We start from the raw sequence: 25,988 nt of genomic DNA on the forward strand, positions 1-25,988 counted from the left end.
ACCATGACTTTGGGTAGGTCGTGATTCCCGTGGGCCTCAGTGTCCTCATCCCTGAAAAATGAGTCTGTGCTACCTTCTAGGGGTGCTGAGAGCACTCAGTAAGAGGATGCTTGCAGTGCCTAGATCACAGTAAGCCTGGGATGACTGGTCTCCAGGCGAGTGTTGAGGTTCCTGGGAGCCAGGCTCAGGCTCCTCATTTTGGTGTCTTGTCCTCGGCAGGGCCCAGAGTGTCAGCCCACCCCAGGTCACCAGGCAGCTCATGGGGCAGACATGGTGCAACCAGTCGCGATTTCTTGCACCTTGGACAGCTGTGGGCAGCCACAGGGAGGCAAGCTCCCCAAGGAGGTGGACACACCACATATCAGGCCACAGGAGGACAGTTCCCAGGAGGCAGTGCACCTAATGCCCTTGGCAACTCCGGAGGAAAATACAGCCAACTCCTTCCCGCCATCCACGCCAGGACCTGACCCACCCAAAGGAAGGTAAGCCATCCTCTGCTGCCATCCCCTACCTGACTCCCTGACCCAAAGAGACCACGCTTCTGTTAAGTTACAGGTGAGGTGGATTCTAGTCCTGACTGCTCCTGACCTGATATAGGACCTCGGGCAAGTCATGCCCCTCTGGGCTTCAGTTTCCCCATCTGTAGGATAGCTCTAAACCAGAATTCTTTGTTCTGCAAACCTGTACTTTCGAGGCCTCGTCCCGCCCGACATGGGGATGTGAGGGAATGAGGGGCCCCTCTGAGATGAGAAGGTTGGAGAGATGAGGCTGGGGTGGTGCACCTGAGGGTCCTGGGGGCTGAGAGAAGGTCGGTGCAGAGGACGAGCCTTGAGCTGAGCCCCTCTGCCACCCCGGGGTCTCTCCCTTATTTAGGGTCAAGGCTGTGGAGACCCAGCCAGCACCAGGGCCTGTTCCTCCACCGGTAAGTAGAGCTGGAGTGGGGGTGCGGAGGGCGCGGGCGCGGGCGCGGACTCAGGAGGAGGAAGGAGGCAGAGGAGGGGCTGGGATGGTATTTGGAGTCGCACCGGGGAAGGTGTGAGTGTGAGCGTGCCTGTGTGTCTGTGAGTGCGCACATGGATGTGCACACGCGTGTGTGTGTGTTTGCGTGTGTGCATCTTGGGTGGCGGGCAAAGGATGCCCTTAGCCTCTGGAGCTTGGAAAGAGGAGCAGAACCCTGGGCTGGTAGCCGGTAGCTGGAGGGGTTTGTCAGGGGAGATTTTTTTTTTTTTCGAAGGAAGATAATATAGCATGTTTATGCTGATGGACAAAATGGAGCTGGTGCTTTAGGGACAAGAGCTGCAGGCTGGGGACGGCCTGTCCCTGTAATAGGAGGTGCAGGAGGTGGCTAGATTTGTTGGATGAATGAGTGGGCATTTATTAAGTGCCTACCACGTGTCATCACTGGATAGTCACGGATAAAAGAGGCAAACAAGGTGTTGCCCGTATGAGGCTTACCTTCTGGTCAGGTTGGCAAACAACAGGTATTGACAAGGCCACTGAGGCTGTGCTGATCCCAGGGAAGGAAATAGATGAGGGGTGGGGCGGGGAGTGACTCACCTAAGACCCAGGCTCATAGCGCCGGGAGGCTGCAGAGCCCAGGTCGAGTGCAGGGAGGAGCCTCGTGGGGTGCATGGGAGATTCGGGGGGCATCCTCCAGGGGCCCAAAGAGGAAGAACAGTGTGAGGATGGAGAGTGAGTGGCAGGAGAAGCTTTGTGGGGCAGTCTGGCTGGATCCTCTCCCCTGTCCTGTCCCCAGGAGCTGAGGGGCATTGGAGAGAGGAGGGATCTGGACCCTGTGCTGAAGCAGCCTCGGGAGCTCACGGTGGCCGCAGGGGCCCAGAACCTTCGGCAGGGCTTCATGAAGTGCTTGCTGGAGGTGGAGGAGGAGGAGGCCACGCATCGGAGGGCTGCCAAGGCCCGGGCCCTGCCAAACCGGAAGTCCCCCAGGACCCTGACCCCTGTGCCCACCTCAGCCCCAAGCCTGCCTCAGAACCCTGCCTCGGCCCCTGCGATGGCCCCATCCTGGGCCCTGTTGCCAGCCCCTGGGCCAGTCCCTGCGCCCACCCCCGTGGGATCCCCGGTCCCAGCCTCGGGGCCGGGCACAGCCCTGCCGGCCCCCACCCTGGACGTGGGCTGGAGAAGGGCTGAACTCCTGCACCTGAGCGGAGAGAGGAGCCTGAGCAGTCCCAAGACACGGTAGGAGCCACCCCAGAATGGGCGCCCGAGGTCAGAGCCTGTGTCCCGGTGTCCCCGGCATCTCTCGTCCAGGCACTGCACCTGTTCCCTCTGCACTTCTCCTCACTTCTGCCCCCCTCCCTCCCCCATGTCTAGGTCCTTTTCCCCATTTCTGCGAGCTTTTCTCTTTCTAATCTCCAACGGTGTGTCCCTTCCCCTCGTGTCCCCTCACCCCTGCCTCCTCCCCGCCAGGGTCACTCTGAGACTCTCCCGACCTCCCAAAGCCCCCCCACCCCAGGGTCCTTCCCCTGCCCTCCTCTGCCCCACCTTCGCCCTTGCCCTCCCCTGGCTTTGGGGGTGGCCCCGGGCAAGGGTGGCTGGATGTGTGCCCTGTGTCTGGGGTCTGTCCTCTGCAGGCAGGAGCTAGAGGAGCGCCGCCTCCTTAAGCTGGACCAGAACTGGGATGAGAGGTTCGAGGAGCACCTCACCCTGAGGCAAGAGGAAGGTGAGGGCAGGCCTGTCCGGGGAAGCCCCTCCCGTGGCAGAAGTCTCACTCAGTCCTGGGGTGGGGGGGCCAGACCACACCGCTGACCTGATGCTCACCACATCCCCACGTCGTGGGCCCAGGGGAGACTTCCTGGCTGGGGAGACAGTGCAGGGTGGCAGCTGTCTGGGGGACCCAGAGCCCCTGCTGGGCCCTCTCCCTTGGGGTCCAATTCTCTTCCAGTTCCGCAGCCACCTCTCTGAGTAAATGGAGCAAAGTCCGGCAAAGTTCCTTAGGTTTTGGAGGCATTTCTGCCTCCCTCAACCCAAGCCCAGTCTACGGGGCCTCCGGAGGCCGACTGGATGGGAGGCAGGGCTCCAGGGCCCCCCTGTCCGCCCTAGACCCTCCCTCACCGTTTACCAAGACCAGTTGCCTTGGACAAGTCCCATTTCCCACCGCATCCCACCCCCTCCAAAAAGTTTTAAAGTTCGGAGCCCCCACCTGGGGGAGGCACTGTGTCTTTGTCTCCATCATTCTTGGGGCTGGGCCCCACGACTCCACTTGCCCCAGAAGGAGGAAGAGGAGGGAGCGCTGATTCCATGCACTCCACAGGTTGCCTGCAGCCCCACCACACCCCGCCCCAGCCCCAGAAGAGCATGTGTCTGTCCTCCCTCCACTCTTCACTCCTCCCCCCAAATCTCTGACTCTCTCCACTGGCCCCTTCTTCTGACTTCCCCGAATGAGCTCTCTGGCTCCCTATGACCGCTTCCTGGGAGCTCACTCCTTCTAGCATTACAACTCTCTAGCCGTTTTCAGAGAGGCTCTTCTTCTGCCCCATGTCCTTGAGCAGAGTTCACGGACAAGGTGCTGCTGTGGCTTAGAGACTCAGGGTTCCCACCACGCCCCTCAGCCCTGTCTGGCTGCCCTGCTCAGATGGTCCAAACCACGGTGCATTTTGCTCACATCTGCTTTTTTTTTTTTAAGATTTTTTTTTTATTATTATTTTTTATTAGACAGAGAGAGAGTACAAGCAGGGGGAGCTGCAGGCAGAGGGAGAGGGAGAAGCAGGCTCCCCGCTCAGCAGGGAACCCGATGCGGGGCTCCATCCCAGGACCCCGGGATCATGACCTGAGCTGAAGGCGCCCTGCTCACATCTGCTTTTAAGAGCTGTTCTCTTCTTTCCCTTTTTTGGTGTGCCTGTCCTTGGTGGGTCACCACTCACCCCAACCCTACACCCTAGTCCTCCCTCTCTCATTTCTGTTCTGTGTGTCAGACTTCAGAGTCTATTATGCACCAGGCACTGAATTAACACAACTACTCCCAGAGGATGTACCACTCTGTCCACCTCACAGATGAGAAAACAGAGGCTCAGGGAAGTACCGGGGCTTGCCCCGTGGCAGTTGCATGGTTTGCTTGGGCTGCCGTAACAGAGTATCCCAAACTGGGCGGCTGAGCATTTCTTTGCTCAGAATTCAGGAGCTCACAGTTCTCAGATCAAGGTGTCTGCAGGTTTCGTTTCTTCTGAGGCCTCTGCCCTCGCCTTGCAGGTGGCCGCCTATGTCCTCACGTGGTCTCACGTGGCCTCATGTGGCCTTTCCTCTGTGCACACACATCCCTGCTGTCTCTCGTGTTTCTGCATTTCCTTTTCTTGTAAGGACACCAGTCAGATTGGATTAGGACCCAAGCCACTGTCTCATTTTAACTTAACCGCCTCTTTAAAGGCCCTGTCACTTGTAATACAGTCACATGCTAAGGGCCTGGGGGTTAGGGCTTCAACAACATAAGAATTTCGGTGGGGGCGCCTAGGTGGCTCAGTTGGTTAAGCGACTGCCTTCGGCTCAGGTCAGGATCCTGGAGTCCCCGGATCGAGTCCCGCATCGGGCTCCCTGCTCGGTGGGGAGTCTGCCTCTCTCTGACCCTCCCCCATCTCATGCTCTCTCTCTCTATCTCATTCTCTCAAATAAATAAATAAAATCTTAAAAAAAAAAAAAAAAGAATTTCGGTGGGATGCAGCTCAGCCCACAGCAGCAACCCAGCTTAATATTAAATGGCAGAGCCAGCCCCCTCCCTCGGTCCGCTGATTCTGCCGGCATTTTGCCGTGGGCTGAGAAGCCAGGCACAGCTTTGGCATCAAGCTATCCAGAAGGCACGTCCATGCAGATAAGTGACCACAGAGCACCAAAGTCAAAGGCACAGACTTCAGGGTCAGAAAGACCTGCTGGTCACCTAACCTTTAAGCCTCAGTTTCCCTATCGTGACAAAAGGAACAGGCATCCCACTCTTACGAGGCTGTTGTAAGACTTTAATGAGAACGTGGCTGTAAAGAGCCTAGCACAGTGCCTGGCACCTAATAGGGGAGCCCTAAAGTGGGTGCGCTCCTGGTACAAAGTGAAGGTCGCTAAGGAGCTTTGCTTGTGGCACACCAGCTGAACCCTTGGCCTGACCTTGGAATGGAGAGTGGAGTGAGTTAGTGGGACTGAGCGGTTTTAGCTGCCTGTGCCCCCCCCATCCAGCCATGGTGGTAAAGGGTGCTGGGCAGGAGGGTGGTTGGAAGTGTGGGGCGGGGGGTTTGGATGGTGGGAACAGGGTGTGTCCCCGCCTCACGTGACCCCCTTCCCCCCACCGCTGCCCCACTGCAGCCTTCCGCAGTTACTTTGAGATCTTCAATGGCCATGGCGAGGTGAACGCCCAGAGCCTGGGGAACATCCTGCTGCTCGTGGGCATCTCCCTCACGCCGGCGCAGGTCGAGGATGCCCTGATGAGTGCTGACGTCGATGGTGAGTTGGGGGAGGCATCATTCTGAGTCCTAGGCAGGGCCAGCCATGGGAGACCTTTCTAGTCCTACAGGGCTCCCCGCTTCAAGGGGCCTGCATGTGGTTTAATGCTCTGCTGTTGCAGTCTGGAAACGTTTCACAAATTTTTGAGTGAGGGGCCCCATCCTGCATTTTCATTTTCCACCGGGGCCCTCAAACTATGTGGTTTGTCCTGGCCCCCAACGTTAATGCTCTCTGAGCACCTACTCAGTGCCAGGTTCTGGAGACCCAGAGATGACCATGACCTACCTCCTGACCCCGGGATGTAGTCGGTGATTTCTGAGATCCCTCCCTTTTAGGCCTGTGTGTGTGCTTCACAGGACATTCTCCCGTGACTCGGTCACTCATTTGACCAGGTGTGTGACCTTGGACAAGTCACTGAAGTTCACCAAACCTCAGTTTCTGTACAATGGGGCTGAGAGCAGTATCCATCTCACCAGGCTGCTGAAAAGCAAATGAGATAATCCAGACAGAGCACTGAGCGCAATGCCTGGTGCACAGAGTGTGTCCAGGAGACATTGAGCTGCTAGTATTATTCATCCAGTAAATATTTATTAAATGCCCACTGTGTGCACATTCCTGACCTGCGCACTGAGAATAAAGAGATGTGTAAGACCCATGAGCCCTGCTCCTGAGGTGCTCACATAGATAGTGACACAGAAGTAAGAGTCACCAAAGGAAGCAGCACTTAAGGTGGCTTGGAGGAAGGGATCAGGAAGGAAGGCTTCCTGGAGGAGGTGATGCCTGAGCCAAATTGTGAAAGATTAAATAGCGGTTAGGCAGGGAGAGAAGAAAGAAAGGCATTCCTCGTGATAGAAATAAACTAGACAAAGGGAGGAGGATGCAGGGTGAGGGGAATCCCACGTGGTTTGGTTGGCTAGGTGCAGGGCGTGGGGAGCTGGGGAGCTATAAGGGGCCTGGGCTCCTGGCCACTGCCTGTCTGACCATACTTCCTCCATCACCGCACAGGGGCGAATCCACACACACAAGCCAGGAATTGACCCCAGCTCTGCCCCTACGTGACTCTTGGCAAAAGCTTGCTTTTCTCTGTGTCTAAGGCCCCATCTGTGACATGGGGATAAGAGTATTAGGCACCTCCAGAGGGTGGTTTTCAGGATTAGAGACCATTCATTCATTCGTCTAGTAGCTCAGAAAACATCTGCTAAGACTTACCTGACTTTTTTTTTATTTATTTAAGTAATCTCTACCCCCTATGTGGGGCTCAAATTCACAACCCTGAGATCAAGAGTCGCATGTTCCTCTGAGCCAGCCAGGTACCCCCGAGACCTACCTGTCTTAAGCCCTGAGGACACAGTACAGAACAAAACAGACCCAGTCCCTGCCTTCCGGCACCTCCATTAAATTCCAGATCTTACAAGCGTGTGGTTGAAGTACAGAGTTTTATGAGAGTGTTTAGGGGGGCAGCTGACCCGGTCAGGTCTGACTTCTCTTGGGGAAGGGATGATCAAGCAGAAGCACGCCTAGGATGTTTACTAAAGAGTTAGAGGGTGGTAGAGAGGATTCTAGGAAGAGGAAGCAGCATGTGCAAAGGCCCGGGGCAGGAAAGGTGCCCCCAGTGGAAGAACAGGTTCATGCTGGGGGCACTTGGCACCAGGTGAGGCTGGAGACAGGTAACAGGCAGGTCCTACAGGGGCTTGAAGGCCGAGGTGGGAATCTTGTGAGTACATAACTCTCATGCAGTGACTAGCACATGGTAATAATAACAGTTGCTGACATTTACTGAACTTGTACAATACACACGGCTCTGTTCTAAGCACTTTGCTTCAATCTCCCATGAGATACGTATCATGGTTATCCTCACCCTCTAGCTGAGAAAACTAAGGCTTAGCGGGGTTGGGGGCTTTGCCAAGGTCACACGGATAGTAAATGCTGGACCAGGGATGTGAATTCAGACCGCTGCCCCGAGTTCTTGGAGCTACTAACCCAGGAGACTTTTTTTTTTTAATTTTTTTTTTTAATTTATTCATTTGAGACACAGAGATACAGAGAGAGAGAGAGAAAGCATGAGCAGGGAGAGAGGCAGAGGGAGAGGAAGAAGCAAGCTCCTCGCTGAGCCAGGAGCCCTATGTGGGGCTCGATCCCAGGACCCTGGGATCATGACCTGAGCCGAAGGCAGACGCTTAACCATCTGAGCCACCCAGGCGCCCCAACCCAGGAGATTTTAACTTCCACCTTCTACTTTGCTGTGTGCACCACTCTTTGCTGCACTGAATACATGTTACACATGTGTTGAATATGTGTCTTCTATGTGTTTTATAATCAAACCCATTGAGGAAACGCCAATAACCATGCGGGGCTGCAATGCCTGGGCACACTCTGGCAGGCCCCCGTCCACTGTCCTACCCTTGGCCTCCACAGGAGATGGTCATGTAGGCTTCAAGGACTTCTTGGCTGTGATGACAGACACCAGGCGCTTCTTCTGCTCCGTGGGTGAGTAGGGATGAGCCCAGAGGAGTCAGAGCTCGGGGAGGGGTCTGGTGGCTGGTGGACAGTGGGCATCCAGAACTACCAAATGGTAACGGCAGACATCATCCCATGTCCCCAGAGCAGAACGCCCTGACGGACATGGCTCCCCCAAACCCCCACACTCTGCTCTTTGAGATCCTGTCCCTGCTGGTGGAGATGCTGGCCCTACCAGAGGCAGCCTTAGAGGAGATCACCAAGTGAGTGCGGCTGGGGTTGGGGGTGGAGGGTTGCAGACACAGAAATGGCACCTAGTATTTTGGCAGCTGAGGAATTTTGATAGTTAGGACTCTCAGTTGCAAGTGAAAGGCACCCAAATAAAACTGGCTTAAGCAAAAGGGGAATATATTGGCTCACATAACAGATCATGGCCTCAGGAATGGCTGGATCCAGGAGACCAGATACCATTAAGGCTTTATCTCTCCTACTTATCTCTGTACCCTGGTTTCAAGCTCAGCAACGCTTGGGGCACCTGGGTGGTTCAGTTGGTTAAGTGTCTGCCTTTGGCTCGGGTCATGGTCTTAGGGTCCTGGTGTGGACCCTAAGATACCCATGTGTCCATTTCCCTAGTTTAAAAACAAATCATTTCCGGGCGCCTGGGTGGCTCAGTCATTAAGCATCTGCCTTCAGCTCAGGTCATGATCCTGGGGTCCTGGGATCGAGCCCCACATCGGGCTCCCTGCTTGGCAGGAAGCCTGCTTTTCCCTCTCCCACTCCCCCTGCTTGTGTTCCTGCTCTTGCTATCTCTCTTTCTGCCAAATAGATAAAGACAATCTTAAAAAAAAAAAAAAAGATCATTTCCAATAACCTCGAAGCCCTGTGTGCCCTACCCCAATCACAAAACACTCTCCCCAAATAAGAACTAACCATCTTATTCCCTTGCTTTCTGTTTTAAATTTTCACTACTTGTTTTTTCCCCTTGTTTACTGAAAATTTCAAATATACAGCAAAGTTGAGAGAATTTCACAGTGAACATTTTACATACTCACCACCTAGATTCTACCATTGCCAATCTGCCATGCTTGTTTTAATCTTGTGTCTACCCATCCCTCTCTTCATTGATCCATATTGGTTTTTTATTCATTTCAAAATAAATTATAGTCATTTCCCTCTAAATACTTCAGCATACGTATCAATAACTAGAGATCGACATTTATTTAGGGTTTTTTTTTTCATTATTTGAGGTATAATTTACATTCAGTGAAACACATAAATCATCAGTGTGTGAATCTCAGCCACTGAGGACACCTGGACCCCTGTGAAGTTATGTACAACTTGACCATCATTCCCGAAAGTGCCCTCATGATCCTTCCCGGTCGGTTTCCGAACCCACTCCCGTGGAGGCAATCACTCTTCTGATTTGTTTTCTGTCCCAGATTGGTTTGGCCTTTTGGCAACTTCACATCAATGGAAACATACAGTATGGAATCCTAGGGTCAGCTTCTTGAACTCAACGCAATGCTTTTGCGACTTGTCCATGTCGTTGTGGGCGTCAGGGTTCACCCCTTTCTATTGCTGAGTAGTGTTCCACTTGGTGGATCTACCACAGTTGGCTCATCCATTCTTTTATTGATGGATTTCTCTGCGGTTCCCAGTGTGGGGTTATAATGAACGAAGCTGCCATTAACATTCTTGTACAAGTCCTTCCGTGGACACATACTTTTGTTTCTTTGGGCGAATATGCAGAAGGGAATTGCAGGTAGGTGTATTTTACTTCTGAGAACTCACCACACCTTTCCCCAAGTGGTTGTACCATTTTACCATCCCACCCTTAATAGGAGAGTTCCAGTTGCTCCACATTTTGTGCAAATTTGGTACTATCAGTCTTTCTTCTGGTAGATACGGAGTGGAGTGGCGCTTTCTGATCTTCACTCACATTTCTATTCCTGAATACTTTGTTGCTTAGCTTTTCATAAACTTTATATGAGTGGACTCATACTTCAACCAAAGCAACATATTGCAACAGATTGAATGCAGAGCAGATATGAGACAGAAAGCTGTCTTCCTTTATGCGAAACTCTGGCAGAGTGGACTCCTACTGTAGTAAGTCTTTTGTTACTTGTTTTTTCTCAACGTATGTTTTGTGATTCATTCACATTCTTGTGAGTAATTATCAATCATTTATTGTTCTCACTGCTACATACTATTTTTAAAAAGATTTTATTTATTTATTTTGACAGAGAGAGGGAGAGAGCACAAGCAGGGGGGAATGGCAGGCAGAGGGATAGGGAGAAGCTCCTGCTCAGCAGGGAGCCCGATGTGGGGCTTGATCCCAGGACCCTGAGATCAGGACCTGAGCCGAAGTCAGACGCCCAACCAACTGAGCCACCCAGGTGCCCCGCCCTTTACACTCCTAAAAATTTTTGAGGACACCAAGGAACCTTCATCAATATTTTCTATATTCGAACTTAAAACTGAGAAAAAATTAAATTGCTTATTAATTTATTTAACTATAATAACCCCATTACATGTGAACATAAAAAAACATTTTAAATGAAAAATAACTATAGTTTCACAAAAAAAGTTAATGAGAAGAACGGCATTGTTATACAATATTGCAAATCTCTTCGGAGTCTGGCAGAAAAGAAGACAGCTTTCTGTCTCATATCTGCTCTGCATTCAATCTGTTGCAATATGTTGCTTTGGTTGAAGTATATAAAGAACTCTGACCCACACAAATATGTAACTGGAAAAGGAAGTATTTTAATAGCCTTTTCATTTAATACCCACACATCATGTTGATCTTTTTCTTTCATACTACACCAGACTTGGTAAGTGGGAGAGCCTTATGTGGTTACAATATGTAATCTGAAACCGTATCAATGAACTTTTTGTACTCTTTTACTTATTTTTAAAAATATTTTCTTTCTTTCTTTCTTTTTAGAGAAAGAGAGAGAGCAGGGGGAGGAGCAGAGGGAGAGGGAGATGAAGGGGAAAGAATCCCAAGCAGACTCCCATGCTGAGCAGGGAGCCCGACACGGGGCTTGATCCCATGACCCTGAGATCATGACCTGAGCCGAAACCAAGAGTTGGATGCTCAACTGACTGCGCCACCCAGGTGCCCCTGCACTCTTTTATTTTTTAAAAGTTTGTTTATTTAAGCACTCTCTACATCCAACGTGGGCTCAAACTCAAGAGCCACACACTCTATTGACTGAGCCAGCCAGAAGCCCCTGTTTAAATATAAGAGTCTAGGGGCGCCTGGGTGACTCAGTCAGTTGAGCATCTGCCTTCGGCTCGGTTCGTGATCCCAGGGTCCTGAGATCAAGCCACATGTCGGCTCCCAGCTCAGCGGGGAGTCTGCTTCTCCCTCTCCCTCTGCCTGCCACTCTGCCTACTTGTGCTCTCTATCTCTCTGTCAAATAAATAAATAAAATCTTTAAAAAATAATAAAAAATAAATAGATAAATATAAAAGTCTATTGGTCTATCTTGTAGTTTGAATGGCCCTTCTCCCATGAATGTTTTTGTAACATGCACTGGTCATTTGGAAAATATTGCCTATCTCCCAGGTGTTGACACATTTCATTTTAATTAGTGTCTATATATATATATATATATATATATATATATACACTATATATAACTAGTATATATATACTATGACTATATTAATTAGTATATATATACTATATTATAGTATAATTAATATCACCACTAATATCAGAAAAGTCTTTAAGTATTAGAAGTGTTATGTGTGGCTGTAGTTCATTCATTTTCACTGCTATAAACTACTTGTTTCAGGACATGTATATGCAAATGTTAATGGATTTAAGTTTCCCAAAATTCTTTTTCTTGAAAGCTTTCATTTTATCGGAGGCAACAAATGCTGTCAGTTGTTCTCCTTGAAGTGATGGGCTAACTTCGTCCACTTTTAGAGAAATATCCACCGAATACCAAAGGCTGAATAACCATAGTTTGTCCTTCGTTCAAGTAAAAATGTCATTTGATGTCCAGGAGAGGAAAATTTTCCATTTCTCTCTTAGAATTTCCAACTGGGACTGACATAAGATAGATGAACAGGAGGGGTGCCTGGCTGGCTCCATCAGTAGACTGTGAGACTTGATCTCAGGGTCGGTAGTTCAAGTCCCACATTGGGTGTAGAGATTACTTAAATAAATAAATAAAACTTAAAAAAAAAAGATAGATGAACAGGAGAAAAGCATATGAATCTTATTTACATGTTAATGGGCGGCCTCACAAGAAAAATGAAGACCCAAAGAAATGACTCAGCCTGAGTGTTTCTATACTAGGTTGAACAGAGAGTAGTGAATGTGGAGAAGTAGTGAAACTACATGGGCAGACTAAAGGAAGATAAGAGTTATTTTAACAAGGTCTATTACGGAGTTCTCTCAGCCAAGGCTCCCATCTCTTGTGATAAGAATGTTTCTTCCTGGGCACCTGGGTGGCTCAGTTGGTTAAGCGACTGCCTTCGGCTCAGGTCATGATCCTGGAGTCCCAGGATCGAGTCCCACATCGGGCTCCCTGCTCAGCAGGGAGTCTACTTCTCCCTCTGACCCTCCTCCCTCTCATGCTCTCTGTCTCTCATTCTCTCTCTCTCAAATAAATAAATAAATAAATAAATCTTAAAAAAAAAAATGTTTCTTCCTGGGGCACCTGGGTGGCTCAGTTGGTTAAGCGTCTGCCTTCGGCTCAGGTCCTGATCCCAGGGTCCTGGGATCGAGCCCCGCATCGGGCTCCCTGCCCACTTCTCCCTCTCCCACTCCCCCTGCTTGTGTTCCCTCTCTTGCTGTGTCTCTCTCTGTCAAATAAATAAATAAAATCTTTAAAAAAATAAAATAAAATAATAAAATAATAAAAAATAAAAAAGATTTATTTACTAATTTGAGAGAGAGAGAGTGTGTGTGTGCAAGCAAGCAGGGAGGGGGAGAGGGAGAGGGAGAGGAAGAGAATCTCAAGCAGACTCCCCACTGACCATAGAGCCCAACACAGGGCTCCATCTCAGGACTCTGAGATCATGACCTGGGCCAAAACCAGAAGTCAGTCATTTAATCGACTGAGCCACCCAGGCACCCCTCAATTGTTTTAACTAAAATAACCATATGCCAAAAGTGGCCTGTTTCGCAGTGGCATACCCTAAACTCCTTCATTTCCCCCTACCTAAAACTTTCTCGTAAATCTCATATATTAAAAGCTTAGTGACTATAGGGAGAAATTTGAGTTAGAAGTTGTGATATAAGATACCTGTAAAAAGGGGAGAAAAACAGATTGTAACAAGCAGAAAAGAACAAATCTAGGCATGATGTCCCATTGTTCACTGGCTCAGTCTCTTAGTACTGAGACTAGGTCCCTTCAGTTTGTATTCATCCTACTTTGGGTTCATTGAGCTTCCTGGATTTATAATTTATAGTTTTATCATATTTCTCTTTTTTTGGTACATTTTTCCATAAATAATATTTTTATATGCCCGCCTCCTCTCCTTCTGGGACTCCAATTCCATAACACTTAAAATACTCTGTAAAGGTCATTTGTTTTTGGTTTTTTTTTAAGATTTTATTTATTTATTTATTTGACAGAGAGAGAGACAGCGAGAGAGGGAATACAGGCAGGGGGAGTGGGAGAGGAAGAGGGAGAAGCAGACTCCCCGCCGAGCAGGGAGCCCGATGTGGGGCTCAATCCCAGCACCCTGGAATCATGACCTGAGCTGAAGGCAGATGCTTAATGACTGAGCCACCCAGGCGACCCCAATTCCATAGCACTTAAAATTGTTTCATAGGTCACTGGTGCTCTGATCATTGTATCTTGAATTTTCTCTCTGTGCTTCACTTTGAATAATTTCTATTGCTAAGCATTCAAGTTTGCTGATATTTTCTTTTGCTGTGTCAATGAATTTTTCATTTCAGCTATTGCATTTTTCATATTTAAATATTTCATTTGGTTCTATTTCATAGTTTTATTTCTCTCCTCATGTTCATATTTCCTTTAAATCCTTGGGCATATTTCTAACAGCTCATTTAAGGTCCTCTTCTGCTAATTCCATCATCTTTGTGTTTTCTGGGTCTATTTATATAAACTGATTTTTCTTTTTTTTCTGATTTTTCTTTTTCTATTGGTCACTTTCTTGCTTCTTCTCATGTCTGCTAGTTTTTGATCGGATGCTGGATATTTGTCTGGATTTTGTTCTTTAAAGTGTTGAACTAGAGGGCAGGTGATTAAGTTACTAAGGATAGTCTTCTTTCTGTCAAGGTTATTTTATTTTAGTAAACTCTACCCCCAACATGGGGCTCCTATTCATGACCCTGAGATCAAGAGCCATATGCTGTACCAACTCAGCCAGGCAGGTGCCCATCTTTCAAGGTTTTAAAGCTTTGTTAGGGAAGATTGAGTATAGTCTCTCCTCTAGGGCTGAGTTAGTCCCGACTACTGAAAGAGAACTCATCTAAGAGCACTACTAATTCCACAGGTGTTCAACAAAGTCTTTCTGCTCTGTTTGAAAATCATGTGTCTCTCAGCCCTAGGTAAAGTCTGGTAATTACTTGTTTTTTGTTCTTTGTCTGGCTTTATGAAATTTCACACTATGTGTGTACTGCTTAATATGCAACCAAAGACTCAAGAATACCCCATGCATATTTCCGCAGCTCTTTCTTTTGCATGGCTCCTATCTCTCTGATATCCTGATACACTAATCCCAGTGGCCTCCATCTTCACCAACTACAATGTCTATCCCTTTACCTCAGTGAATCTACTGTTCTGCCTGGGTACCACTTCCAGTACCACGGTCCAGAAAGTACCTCCAGGCAAAGTTCTCTAGAGATCATTAAGCTCACCTCATTGGTTTCTCTTCTCTCAGGGGTTCAAGTCTTGTGCTGCCTGCTGTTCAATATCTGACAACAGTTTCATATATTTTGTCCATGTAGTTATTTATGGCAGGATGACAAGTTCAGTACGAGTTCCTTCATTATGGCCAGAAACAGAATTCTGTTCATTTGTCTTCAATTTTTTTTTTTCCTGTTCTTCAGATTGGATGATTTTTATTGATCTGTCTTCAAGTTTACTAATTCCTTTTTCTGCTATCTCCAATCTGCTACAAGTGACTTTTTCACTTCAGTTATTGTACCGTTTGGTTCTAGAATTTCCATTTGTTTCATGTTTGTAGTTTCTGTTTCTCTATTAAGATCACATTTTCCTTCAATTATTTGAATATATTTTTAATATCTTTTTAAAAAGATTTTATTTGAGAGAGAGAGAGAGAGAGAGAGCATGAGTAGGGGGAGGGGCAGAGGGAGAAAGAGAAGCAGAGCCCCCACTGAGCAGGGAGCCTGATGTGGGGCTCAATCCCAGGACCCTAAGATCATGACCTGAGCCGAGGGCAGATGCTTAACCATCGGGGCCACCCAGGCGCCCCTTTAATAGCTCTTTTAAAGCCGTTGTCTACTAAATCCAATGTCTGGGCTTCTCAAGATTGCTTTCCATGAGTTTATTTTTATGGGCCTTACTATAGGCCACATTTTCCTGTTTCTTTGCATGTCTGATAATTTTTTTAAAGATTTTATTTATTTATTTTAGAGAGAGCAAGAGCAAGGAGGGAGAGAGGCAGATGGAGAGGGAGATGATCTCAAGCGGACTCTCACTAAGCACAGACCCTGACACGGGGCTCGATCTCAGGACTCTGAGATCATAACCTGAGCCGAAACCAAGAACAGGCACCCCATGCATGTCTGATAATTTTTTATTGTGTCCTAGACATTTTTTTTATTTTATTTTTTAAAATATTTTATTTATTTATTTGACAGAGAGAGACACAGCGAGAGGGAACACAAGCAGGGGGAGTGGGAGAGAGAGAAGCAGGCCTCCCATGGAAGAGGTAGCCCCATGCGGGGCTCAATCCCAGGACCTTAGGATCATGACCTGAGCTGAAGGCAGACGCTTAACGACTGAGCCACCCAGGGGCCCCTGTCCTGGATATTTTAGATGATATGGTTTAGAGACTGGATTCTGTTTTGTTTGGAAACCGGACTCTTCCTTTGATGAGTGTTAATTTTTTTTTCTTGTAGGCAGTTCAGTTACTGGCTGATCACTTCAAGTTTATGTAGTCTTGGTTTTTTACTTTGTTAGGACATATTTGTGAAAGGCCCAGGTGTTACCTCAACCCTCTAACTTGGTAGACTCAACTTCCAAACTCTGTTTCTCCTGTGAATTTTAGTTTTAGGTAAGGTCTGTAGTAGACAGAGGTCTATTATGGGCTGCAGGCCACATTCTGCTCGCTGTTTTTACAGTTAAACTTTTATCAGAACACAGCCACATCCATTCATCCACACTTTAGTATATGGATTCCTTGATGCAACACTGGCAAAACTGAGTATCCATGATCGCTTCTGTGATAATGAAATTGTCTACTTCTCCTTGTAGTTTTATCAGATTTTGCTTCATATTTCATTTTTAGAATTTTGTATTTCCTGATGAACTGAACATTTTATCATTATATGGTAATCATTTGTGTCTCTAGTAATGCTTTTTGTCTTAAGGCCTAGTTTTTAAAATATTAACATGGTTATACCAACTTCCTTTGCTTAGTATTCAACTGACATAACTTTATCCTTTGAGTTAATTCTTAAAAACTTAAACATTGTTTAAAAAGCCAAATAGTCCAAAAAGGTTTATAATAAACCCTTGTAGTTCCCCACACCACTCTTCACCATGCTCCCCACTCCCTGAAGTCTCCCTTCCCAAAACAAATACTTTTGACTCTCTCCTTACTTCGAAAACATATGCATGTACTACAGTATTTTGGTTAGTGATTTTTTTGACTTGTATCTATTGACTTCCTATTATGGTATGGGTTTAGCTGTCTGATACAACCATCCCCTAAGTTCCCCTCTACCTATTCTAATATATTATCATTTTTCGCTAAATAATTTGGGGGGGGTTCTATTATTATGATATACAATTTTTAATAGCTGAGTATTTTATACTATGATTTCATTTCCTTGCCTTTCTAGTTCCTGAAGTTGACAATTGCCTTGATTTTGTTTTCTTTGTACTCATTAATAATTCCTGTGCTGCCTTCTTAGAGTTTCTTTTTCTTTTTTTTTTTTTTTTTTTTTAAAGATTTTATTTATTTATTTGAGAGAGAGAATGAGATAGAGAGAGCATGAGAGGGGGAGGGTCAGAGGGAGAAGCAGACTCCCTGCTGAGCAGGGAGCCCGATGCGGGACTCGATCCCGGGACTCCAGGATCATGACCTGAGCCGAAGGCCGTCGCTTAACCAACTGAGCCACCCAGGCGCCCTAGAGTTTCTTTTTCTTGGAGGCATGTTCTAAATAATCCCATTATTCTCACTTTTGGATTAATTTTTTAAGCCTGTTGCTGAGCTGTCATCTTGGGGGTCTGTTGTCATCCTAGGAATTCTTTCTTCCTTTCCTCTGATTAGGATTCTCTGTTTGTTAGATTACATGCCTTACTCTTCTTGGTTTGCTTAATCCTTCTTGGCTTGTTTGGTTTAGTTAAAAAGTAATGGAAGCATGTTTCCCTAGTAGCTTTTTTTGGGTTGTAAAGGAAGTGATTCAACAACTGCTGCAGGAATGCCACCCCTATTCTGTCTTCTACGCTATGGTGATCTAATCTAAACTTGTTGTCCTTTATGACAGTTGCACTACCAACATGGGATCTCCCTTTACCATCTTCCTTTACTGTCACCTCTCCTGTGTTGGAATTTCTGTTTTCTATATGTGTATCTTCCTTTTCTGTTTTGGTTTATGCCCTCATTTTAGAAGAATATATCCTCCAGTATCTTCCTGAGGAAAGAACGCATGGGATACAAAATTTTTGAGATTTTATGTGTCTGCAAAAGTTTATTTATAGTCACACTGAGTAGTTTAGCTGGATATAGAATTCTATATTTTTATATTAGTTCAGGAATAGACCCCGATGCACTACAGTTCAAACAAGATAGTTTATTTCTCTCTTATATTGACAGTCCAGAAGAAGCAGGCAGGAAGACGAGGCTGCCCAGCACACAACTTATTGTTTCTTTCTAACTTATTGTCGCACCATTCCCTAGGTCAATCCTAAACCAATTTACCAGCAACACATCTGAATTTAAGCCCACGGAAAGGGGAGAGAGGAAGTGGAGAGCAAGCAATGTCCTTTAAAACTGTGACCGAGAAAGTTGCACACATTTTGCTCATGTCCTTTTGGCCCTTGTGGAGTGAAGTTATTTCTTGGCCATCTTTTTTACTCAACATGTTGCCTTTTCGTTTCCTAGTTTTACACAGAGGTCTAGATCCAACTTCCATGTAAGGGCTCTGTTATCCATTTTCTGTGTTCTATGTGTGAAGCTCATCAAACCCCCAAATTCCAGGTCCGAGAGACAGGCAGAGACCGTGACAGAACCAGCAACTTAAGCCTTAAGTGTTTCCCAGCACCGAGTAGCATGCCCACCCCTCACCACTGCCTCAAAGCCCTGGGTGGTCTGGCTCTGCCATCTTGCTGCCCACATCTCCCACTCTTCCTCACATACCAGGCTCTAGCCCCTTTGGCCTCCTTGCCATTCCTACAGCTCACTGAGCTCTTTCCCACCTCCTTTCCACATGCCATTCCCTCTGCCTGACTTTTCCTCCAGAGATACCCATTTGACTTGCTCCCTCCCCTCATTCTGCTCAAATGTCACCACCTCTGAGACTTTTGCTGACCCCTGTGAGCTAAATAGCCCCTCATCACTACCCACTATCCAGCTCTTACTTGCCCCCATTACACCCACCACTATCGACATGGTATTGTATTTATTTGTTCATGGTCTGACTCTCCCTCTAGGTGCATGCCTAGGTGGTCAATTTAGAAAGGGATTCCAGGGAGGAGCGAGAGAAGGAATGTGAACAGAGGAGGGCCAATACAAGCATGTGTTGAGTCAACCACCCCCAGGATCTTCTGAGGAGACTAGGGATAGTGGTTCAGAATTCTGTCAGGAGAAGAAAGAGAAACCTGTATACCTCAGCTGCTAGCTCCTTTGGTCAAGGGTGGCCCCCACCGTGGTTTCAGAGAAGCTCCAGGAAGGCAGCTTCTGAGGTGAGGCCACCTCAGACTGTCCCTGTGCAAGGCTGTTCCAAGTCCGTGTGGAAGTGGTCACTGTGGCAGTGGCCGGAGTGAGAGAGGGGCTGGGACACTAGGAGGCAGGGGCCTTCTATGGAGATCTCCTGCACTGCTTTCCCAAGCACCTAGATGCATGGCCGGCCTGCAGTAAACACCCACTGAGTATCTGCTGAATGCATGAGCAGAGCCGCAGTCTAGTGGGCAGGCAAGTCGCCGTGAGTCAAGAAAATAAAACTCAAATCTGGAAGATGAGCAGGTTAATCGCACAGCTGTCTTACCGAGCACTTGTACATCTAAGTAAAGTATCAGTGACGGAAAGCATAGGGGACACTGACCAGGCTTTCCATGGGCCACGTTGCTGAGTGCTTGATGGGCCTTGTTATTTAATCCTAGAACGTAAAGACTGTTTGATCCATTTTACCCAGCAGAAACCTGAAGCCCAGAGAAGTCATGTGACTTGCAGAGATAGGGTCGGGGTGACTGGAGTCCAACACAAGGCAGTGACAGGGAGTTAATGGCAGAGCTGGGACTAAAACCCAGGTCTCCTAACTCCTGGGCTTGTGTCCCTGTCCCAGAGCTGGCCAGACAGAACAGGGGCTCAGAAAGAGGGAGGGGGGAGGGGAGGTGAATTAAACACAGCCAGGCTGAGCTGGGCGGGCACTGCCTCCCCAGCTATTACCAGAAGAAGCTGAAGGAAGGCACCTGTAAGGCCCGAGAGATGGAGTTGGCCATAAGCCGGCTGCGGTCCCGGAAGAAGCTTCCCTACAACCCCCAGCAGTCAGACTTGGAAGTCCCAGAACGAAGGGTCCTCAGGATCCTGAGCCGGCTGAAGCAGCAGAACTATGGTGAGGGCCTTGGGCACGGCGAGCACTCTGCTCTCCTGCCCCCCTGGCCTCTTTCCCTGGGCCCCAGACCCAGGAGCTGAGAGACATGATTTCCCACTTTGGGCTTAACTGTGTGCATCAGTCAATGGTCTGAAAATCACCACCCCACCTCTAGCCCTCTGACAAGGGCCTTCTGCACTCTTCCCTGGGGCTCAGCCCTGAGCACACGTTGGTCCCGAGAGCCTCCACTGAGCAGGGAGGGCGATTAGCAATCGCAGCTCCGCATTTACTGAACACCCACTGGGGTCACTCCCCATGCTAGGCCCTTTGTAGACGTGCTAGAATTTAGTGCTTACGATCACATATTTACCCCATGTTACAGATGACAACAGTGAAACTGAGCAAGTGTAAGCCCAAGGCCCAGGGCCCCACAGCTAACCTGTCAAGAAAGGGCAGTTTATACCCAGGTCTGACTCCAAAACCTGTGCTTTCACTGGGCAAGGCTGCCTCCCTGTAAGAGCAGTTGCCACTGATTAAACTAGGAGTCCTACTGTGTGCCAAGTGATAGGCTAGGAGCTTTCCAGAGTCTCTCTAGTGTGCCTACCAGACTGCCAGGACCCATCACAAAGATACGTGTTCCTGTGTAAGCTGTTACGAGCCCTTACACTGTGCTTGGTGTTCAGTGACATGCTGTGCATGTATTATCCCTTTAATCCTCATCGTCAGCTCTGTGAGGTGGGTACTCAGCCCCAGCTTACACAGAGGCTCAGAGAGGTTAACCGATTTGCCCAAACCCACCCAGCTCAGGATGTGGCAAAGCTGGGATTTCAGCTGGGTCTGCCTGCCTCCCAAGGCTGGGCTTGCTCTGAGGCACTCCCCGCTCCTGCCTCCTCCTTCCTCCCTTGCCAGATGCCAACCTGCAGAGCCCCTACGCCCAGGTGCCCTGTGTCCCGTTCTGCCCTCGGCTGGACAAGAAGATGACCCGTCAGAAGCAGGGTAGCCACTGCGTGCTGGACCCGTGCACCCCCACCAGCCTGGGCCCTGACATCCGGAGCCTACTCTTCCAGTCAGGATCTCAAGGAAGCAGGTGGCTGCCCAGAAGGCAGGAGCTCCAGCCCAGGCCCATCCCACCTCTTTTCACAAGGCCCTGGCCTAGCCCAAGGGGAATCCATCCTTCCAGCAGATGATGCCCAGGATACTGCTGCTCCAGGGAGGAAAAGGGGGACAAGGGGGAAAAGACGGAAGCAGTAAGGAGCTAAGCTTTACTGAGGGCCCACGTGCTACACCGACTGTGCTTAAGTCAGGGCACTTCCGCCTTGCTGTGCCCAGACTCAGTGGCACATACCGTCTTTCTCTCAGGCTGGTACCACCACGTAGGGGGTTAGCTCGCAAGTCCTTTGCCCGAGTCTGACTCCATGTAGGAGCGGTAGGAAACAGGCTTGACTGCTGGATGGAGGGAAGCTTCCCCTGCCAGTCCTCTTCCAGGCGCTTTGGGGGCAAAAGAACTCAGGACTTGCAATCAGGCCCCTGAGCCCAACTACTTGGCTCCATTGCTTCCCAGGGAAGCCGCCTCTCCCCTGGGGCACCTGGGAATGGCTCCTTTCCTCCCACCCTTCTCCTCACCTCTCTCCCTAGGGAACACGGCTCTGAGAGCAGAAAGTGGCTCAGCTCTGTGCCGGCTCGAACCCACTGACCTCTGGAGTCCCGACTCTGAGCAGCTGTTCACGACCTGCAGGTGGACAGGTCATTAGGCAGGTATCGCTGCTGGATTTTGCTTTTGTGGCCTGGTAAGCCAATAAACACCAAGAACCTTGGCCTCTGTGTCTGGTGCCAGGGGAGGCCCCCAGGTTTTCACCCTTCCACTTGGCTCTCAGAGTGCAGGGCCCCAGCCTCCCTCAGGCTTAGGAAACCCTTAGGCAAGACACACCTTGAAACCCTGCCGGGGTTGGGGATCCTGCTAGAGGGACCCTGGGTGCCAAGTTTTGACCTTCTATGCACTCTCAAAGCACAGAGCTGGGACTCTCTTCAGATAAGTGTCTCCCCCCAAAGGCAGAGACCATCTCTCCCCACTTGCTCGAAGGGAATGGTGGGAAAGATTCTGGACCCTAAAAGGGATAGACAGACCCTGCAGAAGGGCAGGAGGGGTCTCAGCCATGCTCTCACCAAGAGAGCCCCAGGACCCATGGGGGCCCTTCTCCTGGAACCTCAGGGTGTGTGGGTCTTTGCCGCCCCCCAACCCACACACCACCCCAGACCTATTTCTCTAACAAAGGTAGCTCCCCCAGTGGTTAAACAAGCAGGCACAGCAAGAGGTTAGGAGGCCAGGGACTGAAATGAGGACAAGGCACTGACAAGTTTAAAACATGTATTTAAAATACAATTTATAAAATGCTTAATCTGCCGACTCAGGAGCCCGCGGTGCGGGGTGGGGTGGGGTGGGGTTGGCAGCTGCCCGCTAGACCAGCAGAGCAGGACTGCAGGGGTGCGGCCCTCCCTCCCATGCCCTTCTGTTCAGACACCCAAGGGGCCCATGTGCACCCCTGGATCACACGACCAGAAAACAGGACCCCAGAGGTTTCCAGAGTCTCTGCTTACCAGGGAGGCTGGGGCAGCCCTGCCGGCCCATCCCTGAGCAGAGCATACCCACATGGGGCAGAGCAGGGTTTGGCTGGGCTGGACAGGGCAGGGCGGGGCAGTGGGCTCTGGAAGGGGCTGATGGTAGCAGATAGGGTGTTGCCTCCTGCCTGCAGGTGGGGAGCACCCTGACTGAGTGGGCTGAGAAGGGTTGGTCACCAGGCCTGGACCCCCAGCTCCTTTGGTTATAGGCTGACATCAGAGTAGTGGCTCATGGGAAGCGGTTAGCTGGAAGGTCTGAGGCCTGGCTCATGGGGTCAAGGAGGAGCTGGGGGAAGGGGACAGTACCATGAAGGCAGATAAAGGGGCAGCAGCCTCAGGTTTCTGCCCCCCACCCCCACCCTCCTGGGGTTTTCCAAGCCAAAGCCTGCAGCTTACTTTAAAAAAAAAAAAAAAAAAAAAAAGGCGCACTTAAGGAAAGTTACAGACAACTACCAAAAAAAAAGAAAAAAAAAATCAACAAACAAACAAAAAAACCCCCCCCACACAAAATCCAAACCATTCTCCCATCTCCCCTCCCGCCTCCCCCCAACACAATACAGTTCCTTGTTTTCATTTCTTTCTTTTTTAAAAATTTCCTGCCACCTCTCCATCTGGGAAGCCAAGGGTACAACTGCTGGGGGGTGGTGGCAGGCACAGAGCGGGCAAAGCCCCATCTTTGGCCAGAGGGAGGTGGGAGCACCAGTCCCTACTACATCCTCAATCCACAGACACCATCAGCTGACCTTTCTTTCGGTTCCCGCTAGGGGAGAGGGGGGCAAGAGCAGGTGGTCCCGATGGCTGAGCAACCAGTACTCCTGGCCGGGCCACCTGGCCTACCTCTGTGCCCTTCTCCAACTGAAAGGACAGTCTCATCTCGGGCCAGAAACCACTATTACGCGAGGGCTGGACACTGCATCTAGAAGGAGGAAACTTGGTCAGGGCAGTGGAGCTATAGGCAGCAGCCGACCTTCTTCCTTGCCCACTCCTGGGGGTCACCCCCTCACAACAGCCTGTGGGCACAACCCAACAGCCTGTGGCTTCCTCATGACCGAAGAAGCTCCGTCCCAGCTCTGCGCACGCACAAGTTCCCGGCTGCTCACGGTCACAAGGCTGTGCTCTGGGCTAGCTGCGGATTCCAACGGCAGCTGGCCCTTCCTCCTCAGCAGGAGATGCAGTGGGACACGGCTTGCTGGGCCTGGCCTACACTCCCACAGGGCAAGGCTGAAAGGCAGGTGAACCAAAGATGGAGTGAGCCTGCAAAACTGACCTTGTCACCTTGGCCACCCCAAGCTGCCCTAATCACAAAAAGTCCTTTCACCCACTCCCAAACTCATCCGCTGAGTGGGAGGCTATCTGGCTGGCTGAGGGATAAGGCGCGGTGCAACGGAAGAGACCAGAAAGCCTGAGAGGACCCCGATTGTACACACACACACACACACACACGCACAGCTGCTCTGCGCAGTTGCCCTTAGCCTCTTCCACCTTAAAGAGCCAAAGCACATCTCTAGGCTCTAGGGACAGAGGGGAAACTGCCTTCATTCCAGGCCCTCGCTCTGGAAAAATGGGTGAAGGGTAGCCTGGGTCTATGGGGAACCAGTCTGTCACCCTCAATCTTTGCAATGCACAGCTTGCCTTTTCCCAAATGAATGGTCGGCTCCCAAGGTAATGTTTCACAAAGGAAACATTGGTTACCAAGCTGGTGCCATCAACAGAGATGGTGCTCCACAGACCCTTGAGAGTTTAGGCATTGCTGGAGCGGGAAGATCTAGCCACCTTCTGAGCACACTGGGCACGAGGCTCGGAGTCCTGGAGCCTCTCTCTCCTGGCTCTCCTCGGACTAAGAGCAAAACACTGAGCAAGTCTCACATCCCTTACTTCTGAGCCCGGAGTGCATCTCACTCCCTGCCCTCTTCCAAAAGGAGCAAGCCTGGCTGGCAGGGAACCACCCTGAGGGGTATGGGAAGGGGAAGTCTGTTCACTTTCCCTATCTCCCAAAATACTAGAGGTGGGGTTGGCACCCTCCCCAGGCTCTCTCAGCCTGTACAGCTAGCTCAGTGTCCAGGTAGGGCCTAGATGCCCTGGGACTTAGCTGAGGGAGGGAGGTATAGGCATGGGGTGCTCATCTGTCCGGGGGGCTGCGGAGCCCTGCCCCTCTTCTGGGCGGCAGTAGGAATACAGAAGCTAAGCTCACTGAAGTCCTATTGGTTAATGTTTCTAGTGAATTTCCCAGAAACATTTTTAAGTAGACTACCAAACTACCCTTTCTCAATTAAAAATTCATTAAACTGCTAAAACCCCTCCTCCCGTGCACTTTTCCTTGCAAATCAGGTATTTGTATAAACAAACAAAAATAGGAAGGAGAAAAAAAAAGAAAGGATATTTTCAAATGGAACTTGCTTTTAAGTGATGAAGACATGCACTTGCAGGTGGGTGGACGGGAATTCTCATCTGTGTTTTGAAATCCCAAATTAATGAGCATGATAAACTGTTATTGCTGGCACCGGCTTTACCCCAAGTGGCCAAGTGGCACTGTCTGCCTCTCCGAGTCCTTCGTGGGTCCCCCCAACCCTCCCCTGACCCCCACCCTTTCCCTTTCCATTGACTTGGGACAGCCCTTGTAGACGTGCCAATCACAGTGGGAAGGGGGGGGGAAGGAGGGAGGTCACAGTGCATGGGGTTCAAGGTCACAGTGGGCGGAGCAAAGGGGATCACAGTGCAAGTAAGTCAGGTCGTTCCCTCTGCTCAAGTCCAGCTGTCTGCCACAGCAGTGCGACCCGTGGCGGACGACCCAAGAGGCGGCGGCGGCGGCAGCGGCATCCTTTCCCGCACGCATTTATCTGCGCTGTTTGAAGCCCTGTGACCCATCTGGACCCAAAGGCTGTCTGATCACATTATTGGGCTGCCTGCTGTCCTCAGGTTGGGAGATCCTGGTTGGCCTGGAGGGAAGAAGATCAGAGGGTGGCCTGAAAAAGGACATAAAAAGAGGTCCCCAAATCTTAAAACTGCAGCTAGAGCACAAGGCAAAGTAGCTGTCAGCCAGCTCTGGCTCCCTCTCCGACGAGCAGACTCAGGGGACCTGCAAGTTGCGAAGCCCCCGTGGGCAGGTGAGGCAGGTGGTCTATGTTCACCTGAGCAGTGGCAGCGCGCTTCCCCTGAATCTAGAGGGCAGGGAGAGTGCTCAAGGGCCCAGCCTGTCCAGAGGCAGTGAGCCCGGACAGCTTAGCCTCCACAGAACTATGTGGCGCAGACCCTTCAGGGTGTCGGGCAAAGGTAAAGACCCCTAACCAAGAGCTCAGGAGAGGGACCAGGCACCGGCCATGGCTGCCCTCCTGCTTCTCTCCGAATCATGTGGTTAATGGTTGACTCATTTTAACATGGAAGACTACAAGGAAACAGACCTCTTCTAGGCTGCCAAGTGAAGGTTTAGAGGAGAACGGGAGTCTATCAAATTAATCAAGGGACAGGAAGAAGGTACATAGATTAGTTCAAGTCCCAGAAGAGCAAACCCAAGGAGGCCTCTCAAAGTCAGAAAGAGGCTATTTTA

At 49.7% G+C, this 25,988-nt stretch overlaps 2 protein-coding genes across 3 annotated transcripts in view; one reads left to right on the forward strand and one right to left on the reverse strand.

Moving 5' to 3' along the window:
* Window positions 1–270: 270 nt before the first annotated feature.
* SPATA21 (spermatogenesis associated 21) lies at window positions 271–21,521 on the forward strand. The gene is made up of 10 exons (XM_045899156.1): window positions 271–482; window positions 874–922; window positions 1,757–2,196; window positions 2,592–2,680; window positions 5,299–5,436; window positions 7,852–7,923; window positions 8,039–8,156; window positions 19,677–19,849; window positions 20,738–20,915; window positions 21,464–21,521. The coding sequence occupies exons 1-10, from the start codon at window positions 271–273 to the stop codon at window positions 21,519–21,521; spliced, it is 1,527 nt and encodes a 508-aa protein (XP_045755112.1).
* The window catches only part of SZRD1 (SUZ RNA binding domain containing 1), a 29,862-nt gene continuing 21,723 nt past the window's right edge, over window positions 17,850–25,988 (reverse strand). For both annotated transcript variants that reach the window (XM_045898609.3, XM_045898608.3), the window contains exon 4: window positions 17,850–25,380. In XM_045898609.3, coding sequence (XP_045754565.1) covers window positions 25,278–25,380 — 103 coding nt within the window. In that variant the 3' untranslated portion in view covers window positions 17,850–25,277. The remainder of the gene's footprint in view (window positions 25,381–25,988) is intronic.

Source organism: Mirounga angustirostris, unplaced genomic scaffold, assembly GCF_029215605.1.
Source record: "Mirounga angustirostris isolate CCGP_5_RB_7025 unplaced genomic scaffold, mMirAng1.0.hap1 SCAF_4, whole genome shotgun sequence".
Classification (NCBI taxonomy): domain Eukaryota; kingdom Metazoa; phylum Chordata; class Mammalia; order Carnivora; family Phocidae; genus Mirounga; species Mirounga angustirostris.

What these genes read in the sequence shown, in the direction of transcription:
- SPATA21 (XM_045899156.1), top strand. Translation starts at nt 271, where the DNA reads ATGGTGCAACCAGTCGCGATTTCTTGCACCTTGGACAGCTGTGGGCAG. An exon ending in CCTGACCCACCCAAAGGAAG is followed by an intron (nt 483 to 873) that starts GTAAGCCATCCT and finishes TCCCTTATTTAG; the next exon opens with GGTCAAGGCTGTGGAGACCC. An exon ending in GATGAGTGCTGACGTCGATG is followed by an intron (nt 5,437 to 7,851) that starts GTGAGTTGGGGG and finishes TGGCCTCCACAG; the next exon opens with GAGATGGTCATGTAGGCTTC.